This window comes from Callospermophilus lateralis, chromosome 4 (genome assembly GCF_048772815.1).
Source record: "Callospermophilus lateralis isolate mCalLat2 chromosome 4, mCalLat2.hap1, whole genome shotgun sequence".
NCBI lineage: Eukaryota > Metazoa > Chordata > Mammalia > Rodentia > Sciuridae > Callospermophilus > Callospermophilus lateralis.
In genome coordinates, this window is record NC_135308.1 from 153,702,381 (window position 1) to 153,720,638 (window position 18,258).

The 18,258-nt window shown below is 51.6% G+C and overlaps 1 protein-coding gene across 2 annotated transcripts in view; it reads right to left on the reverse strand.

Moving 5' to 3' along the window:
• Syn3 (synapsin III) overlaps positions 1-18,258 on the reverse strand; it is a 374,313-nt gene that overhangs the window by 45,628 nt on the left and 310,427 nt on the right. For both annotated transcript variants that reach the window (XM_076853264.2, XM_076853263.2), the window contains one exon: positions 11,416-11,478. In XM_076853264.2, the coding sequence (XP_076709379.1) occupies positions 11,416-11,478 (63 nt within the window). The remainder of the gene's footprint in view (positions 1-11,415; positions 11,479-18,258) is intronic.

Consider the following 18,258-nt stretch of genomic DNA (forward strand, 5'->3'; position numbering starts at 1 on the left):
CAGGAGCAGCTCCTGCCCCAGGGGCTCGTCTGCTGGTGTCTCTCTTTCCCTGTCTTTCTCCACCCCTGGGTGGCCCACGCTTCCTTTGAAGAAAGTCCCCCATCACAGCTCCATCACGCTCCCTCCCTCCCTCCCCCAAAGCATCTCTCTTCTTCAGGGCCCTTCTTGTCACCTGACGTGTCACAGATGTGTTGGTCATTCTTTAACCACCTGTCTCTCCCCTAGAGTGTCAGCTCTGCGGGGACAGGAGCTTCGTGGTGCTGGAAGTCGAATCTCCAGTGCTAGAATCAGTGCCCGACACGTAGAGGGGAATCCGTAGATGAATCCATGAACCGACGGATGTGATTTACTTTCCAGTAAACCCTGGGCTTTTCCGACTGTGGGTTTGAAATGGGTCAGTCAATTGACTGGGTCACAACTAACGTCTCAAAGAAAGAAATACACTGGATCAGGGAATACCAGAATGCTGTGCACATGGTAAAGACAAGTATTAGTCTGTGAAGCTTTCTCTCTCTCTCTCTCTCTCTCTCTGGTATCTGGGAGTTGAGGGGCAGGGCAAAATGTATTACTCATTGAGGTTGCTCTACAAAATTTTGGAAAATCATTGTATTAGGCCAGGGATTGGCAAACTTTCTAGAGAGTCCAGTGGTAAATATTTTGAGCTTTGCAGTCTGTAAAAACGATTCAAGTCTGACAGCATAGTGTAAAAGCTGCCATCAGCAATATGTATGCAAATAAGCAGGGCCATGTTGCAATAAAACTTTATGAGCAAAACCAGGTGTGCGTGTTTGGGGGTGGCTGGATTTAGCCTGTGGGCGGGAGTTGGCCAGGCTCTGCCATAGAGTGTCCACTAGGTGTGTTTCTGACTTGCGTAAGTAAATTTCCTGCAGGGAGCCATGTCTGGATCCTAATCAAGAGTCCTCCACCCCACATCTAGCCCCTGGCTTGCATAACAAATGTTACAGGATGTTATTTGTTACGTTACTCATAATGTCATTAGAACGTAACATTAGGAAGGTAACAAATGTTCACAAAGTATTTGTCAAAATATAAGGTGAACATTTATTGACTCCTTAACTTTAAATAGCTGGGCACCAAACCCCCCAATATTTATTGAATGAACACAACAGCCATGCCCTAGTCCATGTGGGCTTCTCTAGGAACGACCTTAAACTGTGTCACTTATAAGTGCAGATACTTATTGTTCACAGTTCTGGGGGTCGGGAAGTCCAGGATCAAGCTTAGCAGATTCCGTGTCTGATGAGGGCCTCCCAGATGTGCCCATCCCTGCGTCCTCCCACGGCTGAAGAGGCGAGGGGGCTCCCTCGACTTCTCTTACGAGCACCGACTCCATTCAGGAGGAGCCCCCCGACCTCATCACTTCCAAAGGCCCTACCTCTCCATGCGGTGCCTCCCGTACCAGGGTCCTGCTTTAGAATTTAGGGAGGACTCTAACATTCAGACCCTCGGAAGACTCTGCCCCTTCCCAAGGCTTCTGAAGGTCAAGAGACCCGGCCCAAAGGACGTGCCGGAAGGGGTGGTGGAGGGCAGCAGGAACAGGGAGGGCTTGATGGCTGCCGGGGGCTGTCTATTATCCTCTTATCAGGTTGCCGGTTCCTTCCACTGCTTTCCCCTAATAAATCAAGTCTCCCACTGTAGTTACTGAGTGCTGGGGTCACTGATTCTTTCTAGCACACTTTACAGAGTGACAAATGTGACTGTGAGATTGACTGGAAGGGAAGGGAGCTTCCAGGCCCGTGTCAGCCTGCAGCTCCCTGCTCCTGCTCACTGTGGAGGGCAGCTGGCCATGCCCAGGCCCTGGCTGTATGGGGAGGGAACAGCGGGTGCAGCTTATGACCCATGGGGTCCCCAGTCTAGCCGGGAAAGAAGAGGACCAGGCTGAGTTAAAGATGACCCTAGGCTGGAGTGAGCGAACGCCCCCCCCCCAGGGCCGAAGCTGATCCTTCCAGCCCTCCCTGTTGCTGCTGCCTCCTTTTTAAATAATGGAAAATAAATTAAAAGAGCGATATTCTATGAAAAACATGAAACTGAGATTTCAGTGTCCATAAATAAAGTTCTATTGGCACATGGTCACATTCATTCATTGACATATCGCCCGTGTGGCTTTGTACCGCAGAGCGGACGGAGCAGCTATGATGGAGATCACAAGCTGAAATATCTACCATCTGGCTCTGTGCTGAGCCAGTTTGCTGACCTCTGACCTGGATCACGAAGTAGCAGCATCAGCATTACCTGGGAGCTTGTTAGAAATGCAGAACCCCAGACAGGCCCCACCCCAGGCCTAGTGGACAAGAATCTGCATCTTAACGGGAGCCCTAGGTGACCTGGGTGCACAGGGAAGTTTAGGAAGCCCTCAGGTATCGCGACGTGAACAGCATGTTTATCTACAGATTTAAAAAAATGCTTTACTCGCAGGGTAACCCCTCACTCAATGGGGGGATTTGTTGGGGCCATTTTATCGATGAGAAAGATTCTAGTCAAATGCTTGTCTAAGGTTATATACTTAGAAAGTGGCTGACCTGGGCTGACCTGCCTTAGGCTCCAAGGTCAAACTCAAGTGTCTGCAGTTCGAAGCCTTGAACTTCTCCAAGGTTCAGTGACTGTTTTATTGGACATAGACCATATTTTGAAAGACTTTAAGATTACTTAAGATCATATTGGAGACTCAGGAAATTGACTTCTTAGAATCAGAAGACCAGGGACCCCTGGGCTGTATGGTCTCTCAGCTCCCACTGGCTGGAGCTGAGTCGTGGCTGCCCTTGTTGGCTGGTCGTGGCTTTTCTTGGTCACCAGTCTCCAGCTGGGCTCCTGTGTCATTATGGGAGTCGCCTGTTCCCTTGCGCATCTGAGTTTGCATCCCTGGGTTCCACGCTGGCTGAGCAGAGCAGCCTGGGACTCACCTGGGAATCTTGTTAAAATGCAAGTGCCCATCCGATCCAGCAGGTCTGGGGACAGGTTTGCATCCGGCATTTTGAGGAAGCTCCGAGTGTTGCTGAGAGGCCTGTCCGCCTCCCGGGCTAGACTCGCTCGGCCCATAACTCAACCCCTCCCAACAGGCGCCTTTGCTGTTATCTCTAGGTGGCTGGGGGCCCCAGGCCCTGCTGGTCAGCTCCAGCAGCTTTCTCCATCCACCTGCTGAATTGTGTAAATGCCACCATTTTCTTTACGTGACATGAGGAGGAAAAGGCTGAACAGCATCCCCTGCCCCACCACACCCCTCCTGCACATTTCAGGCCTCAGCCCTGGAAGGAGGAAGGGGTGTTGCTGCCGAGATTTCCTGGGCTGAGGCCAGGAGTCAGGGCAAGAGACGGGCTCTGCGGTGCTGTGTCATTTCTTTGGTGGCTTCACGGCACCTGAGAACTGTGCTTCATTCAGGTAGTCGCGTCTAACACCCCCCCGCCCCCGCCCCCCGCCAGCACACACACTCACAGTGGAACAAGCCCACAGTTTACAGCCTCCCTGGCCTTCCTGGACAAAAATGCCTGCCGCTGCCCGCTGTCAGCAGCCCAGTGCCCCAGGCCCCACGGAGGTGGGGCGCTGCTCCTGTCTCCAGACACCCCTTCTCCTGCCTGCTGACAGTCAGAGGGGCCATGCCTGACCATTTGGGTCAGTGAAGGCCCCAACAGACTCATGGGCTGTGTTCTCAATGGGCTGGTGGAACTCTCTGGAGGCCCCCCTTCTCCTGGCATGAGCATCAGAACCCACAAAAAGAACGTGGGCGTGGGAGGTGCAACCTAATGCGGGTCTTCTCTCCTCCTTGATCTCAGCTTATCTCATCTGTGAAATGGGTATCACGATAGCACCTCAAAGGACTGCCTGGAGCTTCCACCAGACCCCTGGGCAGACTGTGGCGATGACAGGGCTCCCCACCCCGCTAGGTGGCAGGTGCACCTCCTCTTTCTCAAGGCCTCCGAGGCAAAGCTTTGCTGGCCTTCTTTATGCACAAGGCAGGCAGGGTGGACAGGAATCACCAGGATGACAGAGAAAAGGAAGAATTGGTAATCTTGTGACCCTCAAGGTTGTCAGTTTAAAAAAAATAACGATACCCGGTGTATTTCACGGAGGGGGTGAGTGTTCTCCTGACAGCAGGTGACTTACTCCTTCCAAATGAGGCTGTTCCTGGGCCTCTGTACCTCTTGGGAAAATGGGGCTCGGAGGTGGTGGGGGTGCAGGCTGTCTTCAGAACACGGTGCCTGAGCTGGTAGTCAGCATTCTCGTCACCCCTCGAGAGGCCTGTTCCTGGTCTTGGCCGCGGGCCTGGTGTGAGCTCAGTGAACCAAGACACAAGAGCAGGTCATCTGTAAAGGTCAGTGCTTGTCTCCAAGGTACTGACGAGCTTCGGAGGTGGGGCCTGGCGGAATTCTTCATGAATCCACTCTGCAATTAAGTTGGCTCGTTGCCTTGCAATGGGAAGAGATGATTCTACCAGGGCGTCCCGGAGGGTTTCTGTCAGCCCAAAGAAAAGGGCCAAGGACCTGCCGGCCTTGGCTGCAATCCTGCTCCAGCTGGTACGTACCTGTGGCCTTAGCAGGAGCCTGTGCGGAGCCTCTAGGGGTCAGAGGAGAGGACAAACAGGCACAGGGCCTGGCCCAGGGTGCTCAGGAACTGGGCATGCCCTTCCCTCTCGCCTGTGTCCACCCTCTGAAGAAATTTGCCGAAGGTCACAGAGCTGGAGGATGGCAGGGGCCAACTTACAACCTGGGGATAGCATTGAAGTCCAAGGCCCACACTCTCCTCAGCTGTCCTCCCCACACCACAGTTATGCGGAGGTTCCTGCTTTATATATATATATATATATATATATATAGTGGTCCTGGGGGTTGAACCCAGGACCTTGTGCACACGAGGCAAGCACTCGACCACTGATCTACATCCCCAGCCACCCCCCCCTTTTTGTTCTTTTGGTACCAGGGATTGAACCCTGGGGCATAAACCCTTGTACATGCGAGGCAAGCACTCTACCACTGAGCCACATCCCCAACCTCTTTTTGTATTTTATTTAGAAACAGGGTCTCACTGAATTGGTTAGCATCTCACTAAATTGTTGAGGCTGGCTTTGAACTTGTAATCCTCCTGCCTCATCCTCCCAAGCTGCTGGGATCACAGGCGTGTGCTACCAGACCCAGAGAGCTTCCTGCTTTTAACGCATTCCCTCACCTGCTCTTCCAAGGGATGGGGTGAGGACAGTCATGCATCACTGAGTGTGGAGAGACTGCACTATGGTTATGTGACTGGCCCATAGGGACACTGCTGGTCCTGGGGGTGCAGGGCTGGCAGGACAACCCAGGCTGCCTGAACCCAAGCCAGGGCTCTTTCTAGTGAGCCAGGGGCGATGTAAGGATGTGGGAGGTGGTGGAGCAATTGCCATGAGTCGAAAAATGGCTCTGTGATCCATGACAGTTATCAGGCTAGACAGAGTGACAGATTCCTGTTTGCTCTGGGCTCAGAAGCATGGTATTTTAGCATTCACAGGCAGAAAGAAAACATAAGGACTGTTTACGGGTTGTGTGTCTGTTTTTCTGTGTGACATACACAAAGTGATTATCCCTCTTCATGGCAGTGATGACCTGTCCATCATGTAGGCATGCAGCGAACACTGAATTAGCAAATAAGAAAGCATTGCTCCAAGGAGAAGTACAGGGTTAGGTTCCTTGAAGCCTCAGGTGACAACATGGTCACTGACTGATCATACATAGCTTTGTTTTATGAGTATTTCTATTGGAAGACCCTTGTTTAAGATATACTGCTGATCCACCACCCTGCACTCACCTCAGTGCTGCAGGGCGTGCCTGAGCAAGACTGACTTACCTGCTACCTGCGTTTTTCCCATATAGAAATGGAGCATGGCTTAGGGCCACTAGACGGCACTTCAGCCCTACACTTGGGGGGCATTTTAAGCAGTGGGAAATAAAGTATGAAGATGGGTCAACACGGCACCAGAACTTGGGGAGGGCTGTTTACAGTACGAGAGCTGGAACAAGAAGGCAGGGTGGCACCTTGCTCCACTCAAGTTTCTCCCCCGTCAGCCGATGTCCATGAAGGACCACGGAAGCCTCCTGAGGGGGCATTTTGGGGTCACAGATGGATCTCGGGCATCGAGGTGAAATCCATGAACCACCAGGTCTGATTGTACGTCTTTCATTGAGGAGGGACAACCTTATGCCAGAGGCTCTGACAGGGGACCCCAGGGCCCAGGACCTTGATCGAGTGGTGAAGGACCAACAGATGCCCGTCTAAGGGGCCATACTGCTCAAGAGAAGCAGAGACCCAGTGAGGCTGGTGGTGACAGGAAGTGGGTGCAGGGGAGGCGAGAGGGCAGAGGAGGGACGTGGGTGATGTGCGCCTCCTTTCCTCCTGGGGTGGGACAGGTCCCCTTCCCCACTGCTCCCCTGCACACCACGTGGCCGAGGCCTCTCCTTGCTCTCCCTGGGCCTGGCCTCTGCCGACCACGAGACACACGGCCCCTCCTCTCTGGCGGCCTCCAGTTGTGATTCCTCACGGGTCCCCTGGGCGCCACTTCATTTTCTTCTGCTCGGTCCAGCACTGAGCCACCTCCTCCCACTTCAAAAGCGGATTGTGCCAGGAAAGCTCATTAGGTGAGTCAGCCTAGGAGAAGGGATCCCAGTCCAGGTCGGGTGACAGGAGCCACCCGGGCCAAGGAGGCGATGCCGGGGCTGCCGGAAATGTCACATCCAGAGCTGCCGCCCGTCCTCCCAGGACGGACAGGGCTGTTGCAGGGGTGACTCAACCCTGTCCCTCTTAGGAGGACGAGAAACCCTGTGCGTGCAGGCGGAATTGTTGGGACACAGGCGTCTCGGCTTACTAGCCTGTCGTCTTGTCAGTCCTGAGCTCAGCCAGGCCGTCTGGGGTTGTGCTCCAACTCCACCAGAGCCTGTCTGTGCCTCGGTTTCCCCATCCGTAAGAAGGAGGTGCCAGCAGAGCCTACCTTGTTGGCTTGTTATGAGACTGCACTAGTGAATGTACACATCAGTAGAGCATTCATTTTATCACTGAAGTGATTGTAGTCTCCTCTTATCTCTAGTTTTACTTTCTTTCTTTCTTTTTTTTTTTGGTACCAGGAATTGAACATCCCCAGCTCTTTTCATTTTTTATTTAGAGACAGGGTCTCACGATGTTGCTGAGAGCCTCCTCGCTAAGTGGCTGAGGCTGCCTTTGAACTTGTGATTCTCCTGCCTCAGCCTCCTGAGTCAGTGGGATCACAGGCAAGCACCACCACGTATGGCTCTGTGGTTTTACTTTCTGTGGTCAACTGTGATTTGAAAATATTAAATGACCAGTTCCAGAAACAAATAATGCATAAGCCTTATATTGCACGTTGTTCTGTGTAGTGTGGTAAAATCGTGTCCCGTCCTGTTCCAAGCTGCCCTGGGTGTGAATTCTCCCTTTGTCCAGTGTATCCATGCTGTGTACACCACTGCCTGTCACTTGGTAGCTGTCTCAGGTGCCGACCTGCTCTGTAGGTACTGCATGTAGTGCTTGTCTTCAGGTCACCCCCCTTTTACTTAATGATCTTAAGCACCAGGGTGGTGACTCTGGCAATCTGGACATGCCAAGCTGTGCAGTGCTGTAGATATGGGGTTTGCTACTGTCAATGGTTTCAGGCATCGGCTGGGGGTCTTGGAATGAATCTCCCCTGGGTTGGGGGGACTATTCTATTATTATTGTTATTATATTTATTTATTATATTGTTCTTGTCTCTAAAGTATGGAACGAGGCCAAATACTCCAAAGGGGTTTCTCGCCCTCCCTGTTCTGTTTTTGGGACTCTTGTAGATGTGTGGCCCTGGGCAAGGCCCGTCCCCTGTCTGGTCCTGGGTTCTCATCGTTTGATTGAGGTGCTGAGGCTGCATCTCTGACGGCCTAAACCTATGAAATAAGCATCATGAACCGCCGGGGCGGGGTTCGCTTGCTATCTTGGCTCTCCCGGGGATGTTGGAAGATGTTTTCTTTAAAAATTTACCCAGAATTTAATTAAATTCCCTGCCCTTTTGGTTTATTATGAACAACTGCTTATTTCAGCTGAGATAAACTATTAAGTAATCAAAATAACAGTTGATATCTGCAGTGGGCTTTTAAAGTCCCATTCACTCCATGTTTACCAGACACCTTCCTAAGCCTGGATCAACGTATTCTGTCATTATTACAACCCCCAGGAAGGACATTATTGTCCCTGTATTAGAGGAAATTGAGGTCAAAGAAATTAAGCAACTTGCCCAAGAACCCACAACCAGTAAACGGCAACTCCAGATTCAAATCAGAAACCCTGACTCTGGACTCTATAAACTTGGTCCCGTAAGAACTGGCCGTTGGCCCTGAACTTGACTTCTAATCCTATGATGGTAACCTGATATTATGCCATTCCTTTCAATAATTAAAACCTCAGAATCTCATCATTGGAAAACAACAGGGATTGCCAAGTGTCTTAGTTGGGTGGCTCATAGGACACTGGGAGAAGCTGAAAGAAGTCCTGGACCCTTTCCCAGCAAAACATTCATGTCACAGCCACACAGGCACATGCACACACATGCGCCTTAATTTCAGGGGTTCGAACACCTCAGACTGAGAAACTCAGGTAGTTCCTCGTTTTCTGATAAACATTTACTTTTGCTCGGCTTTTCCGGAGCTGAGAACCTCCCACCTGGAGAACCTGCGGACTCCGCTGAGTTCGCCTTTGATTGTTACAAAGCTGCTGCTTCAACTTGATTGACCTCCCATGACGTTGGTTCCACTCTGCCCAGCAGATGTTGACAGAATCAACCTCCTCTGTCTTCCTGCGACAACCCTTCATGTTTCTGAAGATGTGGGTCACATGGTCTCTGGTCCTTCTAGGCTAGATGCCGGTCCTTCGTTAGCTGGTCCATTCTTCATGACTAGTTCATCAACGTCCCTCTCACATGCCCAGCATTGGGAACAACCCAGAATGGAACCATCTTTGGCCGTACACTGATCGGCATATGGAGGGCTCTCCCTTTGTCCCGGGTCTTGTACCTCCATGAACACCTCTTAAGAGTGGATCATGTTTTTAAAACTATCATCTTAGTTTGAAATATAACAACTATGGAGAGGGGCACCCACAAAAAAAGGACAATTCAATGAACCCAAACCAAACATCACACCACCACCACCCAAGTCAAGACACAGAATAGCCACCACTTCCGCCTCATCTCCACCACCGTCCCCTCTCTGCTCCAGAGAGAACTTCAGTCTGGCTCCTCTCTTTTTTTGAGGTGGTGGGGTAGGAGCCCAGGGCCTTGTGCACGCTAGGCAAGTGCTATACCCTTCAGCTACACGACCAGCCCTTCTTGTGCTTCTTAAAAGTCTTATCACCTAAATATGTACCTCAGTCAACACTATGACTTTTCTGGTTTTTGAATTTTATGTAAATAGAAGTATAGGAATGGGCTTTCTTTGCTCGACTTATTTCACTCATGGCGTGTTTGTAAGATCCATTCATGTCGTTACGTGTAGTTTAGTTCAGCAGTGCAGCTGTTGCTGAAAATATTCCATTTGTATAAATGGACTGTAATTTATCTTTTCTATTGTTAATGGGCATACAAGTTTTGGAAATTATAAACAAAGCTACTATGAATAAGTGCTTTTGTTCATATGTGGTTCATACATGTATATATTTAGGTTGGGCATATCTGAAAGAATCCTGCACAACTTCAGCTTAGCAGATAAACTATCTTCCAAAGGGGTTGTACTAATTTATACTTTCACCAGGTGTGTGTGTGTGTGTGTGTGTGTGTGTGTGTGTGTGTGTTCCAATTGTTCCACATCTTCACCAACACTTAGCATTATTAATTCTTTTAATTTTGGCTCTTCTGGTGGTTATATATGGCATCTCGTTGTGGTTTTATTTTGCATTTCCCTGGTGACCAATGAATTCGAGTCCATTTCCATCTGTTATTTGGCATTTGTCAATTAGAACTTTTGGCAACCCAATACCCGTCTGACTCACCCATACTGGGAGCCAAGTGAAACAAAGTCTCTGACCTAGGATGCTATTTAGTAATCTCCCTCCTATTGACTTCAGTTGGTTTCCAGAGCAGGTCCAGATATTCTTAATTATGATGATGGATAATATTCATTCAGTGTTTCAGGCACTGAGCTGAGTGCTTGCCATGCATAATGTCCCTTGATCCTTGCAACCGGCTTATGAGGTCAATACTATCATTATCTTCATCATAAGAAGGAACTACGGTTGGGGAGGCTCAGCAACTTATCTAAGCTCTCCCAACTTAACTGTAACTAGATTAAAATTAATACCCTTAGTTGCTATGACATACTGTATATGAACAAATTTATGACTCTGAAAAGTTCTGCACTGAAAACTTACTTTAACACAATTTTTCAAATCTATTTGAACAAAATAGGTCCTAACCTCCTGATTAATTGCAATTTTTGGGATATACTATCGTCCCTTGGTATCTGTGCAGGATTGGTTCCAGGACCAGTTCTACAGAGACCAGAATCCACAAATGCCCAATTCCCTTACACAGACTGGCACAGTATTGATATATAACCCGCGCACATCCTCCTGGGTATTTTAAATCTAGATTACTTACAATACCTAAAAGGCCTTAAAAATGCTGAATAAGTGATTGCTACACTGTATCATCTAAGAAATGATGTCAAGAAAGCAGTCTGCATGTTGAGGACAGATGCAATTTTCTTTCCCTGAACATTTCTCTGTGTTTGGTTGAGTTCATGAACATGGAACCCACGGACACTGAGGACTGACTATGCCTTGACACATGCTGAACCCTATAGTCCCCATGGCCTCCTCTGGATTTCAGTCTGGTAGGACTTTCACCGAAGGAAATTAAGTTAGTGTTGTCCAGGGTTCTCAGCCTTGACACTATTGACATGGGGCTGCATAATTCTCCTGGGGGACTGTCTCATGCACTGCAGGGTGTTTAGCAGCGTCCGGGCTTCTACCTGGTAGGGGCCAGTAGCATCCTATCCCCCCACCAAATTGTGGCATCTAAAATTCCCTCCAGACATGGCCAACCCCCCCCCCCCAGCAGCAGACCCCCAACTGCTGGTCTAACCTGGCTTCTGAGTGTGGTCTTCTGTGTTACCGGTGATCACCTCTCACCTGTCTAAGCAGTCTCAAAACTGCCCAGCATGACAATCTATTCATAGGGAACAAGGAGCATTCTCCCACAGCAGAAAGAAAGTGCCCGCATCTCGCATGCTGTCTTGAGTCTGCAGGGAGAACTCGTTTCAAACCTGCTATTGGAATGAGCCACCAAGAGAGGTCGGATGGTAACTTGCTGGAGGTCACAAATGCCCAGGGAGCAGAGGGTGGGCGACAGGTGCCCTGGGGAAGCTGGGGGTGTGTCCACGGTCAGTGACCTGCTTCACGTACCTTGCCCATTCCGGCGTGGGCGTGTCCCAGCTTGATCACCACCGGGAAGTGCGGGGCTGTGAGCTGAAAGAGGCAAGAGAAAATCACCTGTTAGCATCTCAGAGCACGGTCACCTGGGCTGTGGGCACTTCCTGTTCTGAAGTCACCCATCTGATGCTGCCCTGGGTCCCCACGGTCCTGCTTTGTGGGTGGCCATCCTGCCGTGGCTCACACATCCCACACGCCAGTGCTTTTGGCTTCCGAAAGAGAGCTCTGAGCTCTTCAAACCAACCTGTCTGGGGCACCCGTCAACCCACAGAGACAAGAAGGTCCTTCATGTCACTCCTATGCCTTTGAGGTGGGTTGTTGATTTCTGGAAGACTATTTTGGGTTGCTTGAGGGCAAAGTCCCCACACCCTGTTGTGTCATGATAATGCCACTCCCTTCCATTTAGATGACTTCCAGCCAGGGGTCACCACGTCCCACGCTCCGGGCTGCACAGATGTTCTATGTTCTGATGCCTGTCATTGGACTGTCCCCTGGCAGAGCTGTCTGTCCTATCACACTAGGCCACCGAGGAACCCAGCTTTCCCTCTGGGTGGCTAGTGCCTGGTCTCTCATGTCGTAGCTGCTGTCACTGCTGCAGGAGGGTCCCTACAGGTCACAGAGCCATCCTCTGGACCTCATCCTTCCACTCCCACAGTGGCCCCGGGATGCAATCGGGAAGGCAGCTTGTTACCACTTTACAGACAGGGAAACTGAGACTCAGCTCAGCAGCTGGGAGGGGTGAGCTGAGGACTTGAACTTGACCCTGCTGGACTCCATACTTGGGGTGAACAAGCTTCCTGTGGTGGACTCCGAGTAACCCCCCTCCCCCACACCAGGCTGTGGGTCACCACACCCTGGTGGCGAGAGCAAGCGCATGCCTTAAAGAAGCAATATTTGATTTTGATTCCAAAAGCCATATGCACAAACCAAAAAATTGGGAAAAATAGAATAAAGTGGTAAGTTTAAAGAAGATTATGACAATCACCCTCAGACTTCCAACAGTTTCAGTGTATTATATGTTGGTCTTTTTTAAAAAAAAATCCCAATATTTGTTTTTCTTTTGATTTGTTCTGTTTTTATAAAATTGGGAGTGTAGCGCCTATCCAGTTTTATTTCCTGTTCTTTCCACCTAATATTATCTGGGAGAATGTCCCCGGCTGTTATTTGTTAGTTTAATAGGTGTTATGAAATGCTTCACATATGAGAAAAGTCTCCATGAACCCTGTTGTGGGCAGCACCTTGCTTAAGAAATAAAACAAAGAGAGGAAGCCTCCGCTCTCGTTCTTTCTATCACGCTCTCCCCTCCCGTCCCACAGGTAGCCCACATATGAATTCTGTGTTTATTAGTCTCTTGCATTTATTCATAATTTTCCTATTATACATACTCCCCAAGCCATGGGTCGCACATTTTTAAGCTTCGTGTCGGTGGTACCAAAGAATCGATTGCATGTCTGTTTCCACATGCTTGTGAGATTCACGTGCATTCATAATGTAACTTGGACTCATTTTCCTGCTGCATGGTATTCCATTCCTTGGATACGTTACCATTCACGCATGTTCTGCTGATGAACCTTTAAGTGATTTGTTTTTCCAGTTACAAACAAGACCACTGCAAACCCTCTTGAGCAGGACCTCCTCTCAGCACGTGGGATGTTTCTCTGGGGACATCCACAGGGAAAGAATTGCTGGGTTTGGGGAGCACTTGTCTCCACGGTCTAGATATTGCCAGATTGCTCTGCAAAACGGCCGTACCGACTTAGGCTCTAAAGGGCAGAGGGAAGTCCCACTAGCGGGGGTTCAAAGTCTCACATCTTACCCATCTCATCAGTGGGAGAGGCCAAACCCAGGGGTGTGTTGTTCCCCAGCCATCCATGGAGACTTTCAGCACCCCTGTCAGTCCAGGACTCGGGGTTCCACTCCTCTCATTTTAAGGGGGAGCTCGAGGTGGAGGAGAAATGGGTGTTCTTCTCCCTTGACCCCCACCATGGACACTGGTGTGCCAGAGGCCCTGCCATTTGCTCTCCGTTTAACCTTGGGCTAGCTATTCACCCTCTCTGAACCTCAGGTTTCAAACCTGCAAAACGGGGTGGATAATGCCCAAGTCCCAGGATTGTTGGGAGGAGAGACAAGGAATGTAAGATGCTCAGCTCCCGATGATGCTAACCTGGCATGTAAAGAGTGGGGGGGGGGAGATACTGTGGGGAGGTGGGAAGGGGCAGGGAGACTGGGTAATGGAGGAAGGAGAGCGGAGACTGCAGCCTCACAACCTCTGATAACGCTGAGGGAATGAACCAAAGTCACAACCAGAAAAATCAGAAGCTCACACCAGAGGGAGCGGCCCAGGTGAAGACCGTGGGTCTGGGCAGGGGGTGGGCATGGCGGATAGGGTGGGCCACTCAACGAGGTTTCCTTTCTTTCTTTCTTTCTTTGGTAGCAGGGAATGAACGCAGGGGCACTCCACCTCTGAGCCACATCCCCAGCCTGATTCCGTATTTTGTTTAGAGACAGAGTCTCACTGAGTGGCTCAGTGCCTCCGCGTTCCTGAGGCTGGTTTTGAACTTGTGATCCTCCTGCCTCAGCCTCCTGAGCCGCTGGGATTATAGGCGTGTGCCCCGTGCCTGGCTGAGTTTTCTTTTTTTAAGTGACACTTTTGAAATGATAGTGTTAAAAGGGTTATGAAAATGAGACGAGATGGACACAGCCCCATCATTTAATCAAATAGTAGGTAGGATCCACGCTGTTTTATTGTCCTCATTTTTATGCCCAACTAGAAAATCCAGGACAGTCTACGATATTAGAGAGAGAATTTTACATCCACCTCATCACTTAATATCAGACCATCAGTGTTTTCCTATTTTTGCTGCAGACGTATTTCTTAGCTTTCCCCCCACAGCCCCAGGCCACTGATCTTGCTTGTTTGGTGCATCTGATATCCACCCCCCATGGTCACCTGCTCCCTCTTGGCAAAAGTGGCCACATGGGGTGATTGAGGGTGATTTTTTTTCCCCAAAAATAGCTCTCAAATCACACTGGGCACACCCCTCTCCCTAGTTCACAGGAGCGGTCCTAACCCCACAGTTTTATGACTGCGTAATATTCCACGTCTGAAGGTGCTGAAATCCTTCCGGAAGCTGCTTTCCTGGTAATGGGTGTCTGCAGTACTCGTCCTCTCTCCCCCTCCCTCTGTGCTCCTACAGGCAGGGCGTCTCTCGGAACCTCTGGACGCAGGTCCTCATGAACTTGAACTAGTGTGTTGCTTCCTGGAGGCCAGGCCAAGAGCTTTTCTAAGGGAGACCAGCAGCCTGGGGCGATGTTCCACTGTCAGTTGTTGGAGCTGGACAAGTGGCAGTGGGCGTGGCCCGTGCCCTGGGGAGCCCACCCAGGACGTCTTCTCCGGGCAGCCGTGACTGTGCTGAGTGTCAGGGAGGGCCGGGGAGGGGAGCAAGGGACCACCAGCATCAGCGGCTCTCGCTGCCCCTCGTCACGGGGAAGAAGGCGGAGGCCAGCCGACGGTGCTGCCCAGGGCCACCGGGCCTTCCCCCCGGCCCTCTCCCCTCCCTCCGGCTGTTGAACGGGTTTCAAAGCCCCCCCCCATTTCCACCCTTTGCCCCTTGCCAGCCGCTCCCCAAACACAGGTCACAGAGGACAGAACATCTTGTGGCTGTTTTCTGTCTTCCCTTCCCACAGAGCTTTATTTGTTGGAGGCCAGGCCAGCCTCCCCCAGGCCCGGCCCCTCACGGCCCCCAGCGCTGCAGAGTCCAGCTGCCCCTGGGGAGGCCTGGCATCCTGTTGGGGGGGGGGATCGATTTTTGAAAACAGAGATCTCCACCCTGATAAGGGCGTATTCAAACGTAGCCACAGAAACTGCAGTAGGCGGGGCCTGGGTCCCCCAGGGTGCTCCCTGGGCAGATCAGAGGCAGAAGGGCCTCAGCCCGGAGGTCGGTGGGCCACCCTCGCCCTGGAGCCCTGGAGCTGGACAGGAGGCCCTCGGCGCCTGGCCCAGCTGCCCACCCAGGGAGGCGAGCCCCTCCTGGTCTGGGCTCTGGCGCTGGGACCATGAGCAGTGTCTGACCCCAGCTAAGTGGCAGCGTGACGGAGTCCCCCACGGTTCTCCTGGGGGCGCTGGTTCCCAGTGCGCTGCTGTTGAGGTGGAGGGCCTTTAAGAGGCGGGGCCTAGTGGGAGGTCACCAGGTCACCGAGGTGCTCCCTCAAGTCCTTCTCGCGGGAACTGGTCCTCAAGAATGGATTGGGAGAAATAAGCGAGCTCCCCTCCCCTCCCCTCCGCTCCCCCCCGCTCCCTGCCTCACCCTGTGGTGGCCTCCTCTCCCATGAGATCCTGCCACTGTGATGCCACTGTCCCAAGAGCCTCACCAGGGGCCAAGCCGATGGGGCCACCCAATCTCTGACTTTCAGTTCCCCAAACTGTGAGTGCAAGAAACTTCTGTTGACTGAGTACCGGCCTCAGGAATTTCATTATAGTAACAGAAAACAGACCGATATAGTGATGGAAAAAGCAAAGCCAAGAAAAACTTGGAGGAGCTCACTGACCAAAATCAAGGACGGAAGTCTCCCTGAAGAAGTCTGGAAGAGCTGGAGGGGAACAGGGCCTCCGCTCCGCGACTATGAGATGCTGCCTGACCCGGCTTTTGCCTGCCTCTTCTGTTTCCGCTTGTGCTTTTCCATCCTCCCAACTTCAACTCTTGGCCACACGTTATGTTCCAACCCACAGGCCTTTTGGGTCTTTACTGAGTGGACCATGTTACCTGAAGCCTCAGGACCTTTGCATATGCTGCCCTTTCCCTGAAAGACCTTTCCTAACACTCTTCAGTCCCTTCTCCAACTTCACTTCTTTATTGAAATGCTCTGTTGCTGGACAGCCCTCCCTGGCCACTGTTCTAAAGGAGGTGCTTCCCACTGCCTGTCTGTTGTACCCTAAACTCTTCCTTCATGGTGCTAGTCACTAGTTGCATTTATATATTCATTTCTTTCTTGTCCATTTCTCTGCTCTCCTATAGATGTTCTGAAGGCAGGAAACGGCTTGTTTTGCTACCACTGTGGCTCCTTGGCTCCACACAAGACCCGGCACACAGCAAACACCCTGAGGGCAGCACTGTGAGTCACATTTCCATTGCTGTGACAAAATACCTGAGATAAATAGCTTTATTTTGGAACGTAACTAGTAGTTTCAGAGGTTTTGAAGTGGGCACCCCCTTTCTCCACAGAAAAACCCTCTTCACCAGGGCTGATTTTAGGGCTGTCAGCAAAAGAGTCTCTGCAAAAGAGTCCAATGTAGATAAACTTCCTATTTTTGTGTTGCCCTGTTTACTTGGCCACTGGCCGGGAAGATACCAGCACTCCAGGTGCTGGACACCCCCTCACTAGTTTTTCACAAACATATCCGGTAGAGTACTTTGTAGAACTGTGCAAACCAGGCCTCTCCTTGAGCTGGGCTTCAGAGATGTCTACATTTTTAAGAGAAGTTACACCAGGGCTCCATGGTAACAGCTGGAGGGGGAGGAAAGAAAGGGGAGAAGAAGCTCTCCCCTTCTCAGGTGCTGTCCTTGAAGGGTTAACTTGCCCAGAACAGTGAGAGAAAGAGCTGCTTTATGTGAACTTCTGCAGACTGTGAGCTTCTGAGCCCCTCCCCTTACGTGCTGGGTACAAAACTCTGAAACTCCCTGAGCTCGGGGTTCAGGGATTGATTGATGACAGCAAAAGCTGTGCCCTCTGAACCTGGCTGCAGCCAAACAAAACTGTTTCCTGCTGTCTTGGGTGCCCTGCCTCGTCTGTCCCTACAATAGTTTCCGTTCACGGTCAGCTGACGCATGGCCTTTGGGCCAGTGGCAAGGCAGGGCAACATGGCGGGAGCATGTGGAGCAGCTGCTCACCTCACAGGGTCCAGGAGGTGAGAAAGGAAGGGGAGGCCCAGTGGTGTCTCAACATCCCCTCAAGGGCACGCCCAGTGGCTGAATTCTTTCCCGCGGCCCCGCCTCCCCCCAGTTCCACCACCTCCCCCAGCGCCTCAGGCTGCAGACGAGATCTTTGGCGCCTGGGCCTCTGGGGGACACACAGGTCTGTGCTTTAGCCAGGGCGTTCGGTGACTGCGCGTTAGACGGAGCCTCCCAGGACTGGAGGGGTGTCCTGTGCAAAGAGAGTCAGAAGGACCCTGTGGGTCAGGGTCTGGTAAGGCCAACTCCAGAGGAAGGTTTCTTGGGGAGAGTTGTGACTTTGGGTGAGGGAGGACGGATGGGGAGTGACCCAGTCACCAAAGGTGGGAGTGGGGTCAGTATTTGAGGTCACCCGACAGCTATGGAGGGTTTGGGCACGTGGGACAGCCACCCACAAAGCAGGTTCAGGAAGATTCTCCTGGGCACGGTGGGTGCCAGGCCGGCCTCGGGGCGCTGTGGGGAGGGGGCGCCTGCTTTTTATTCCCATTTTATAAAAAGGAGCGCGAAGGCCAAGGGGGCGGAGTCTCCTGCCTAAAGTCTCAGCAGGAAGCCGCGGGGCCGGGCTGCACCAGAGCCCCCATCCTGCCTCTGATGCTCTTGGCTCCGTGTGCCCAGACTGTGCTCGCTGGTAACCGAGTGAGGACTCAGAAGGACCCACGCTCACGTCTGTGGGCCGTCGGGCACGTCCCTGAGCTCCATGTGACTCGGCTTCCACTTCCCTGATTAGAAGACCACTTGAACCCCACCCCTGTCACTGCAGTGTCAGTCACAGAGACTCGGTCCCTTGCTCGTCATGGCCAGGGCAGAGGCGTGGGTAGAGTTGGGCGGTGTCCAGGGCCTGGCAGGTGGCAGGTGGCAGGTGGCATTA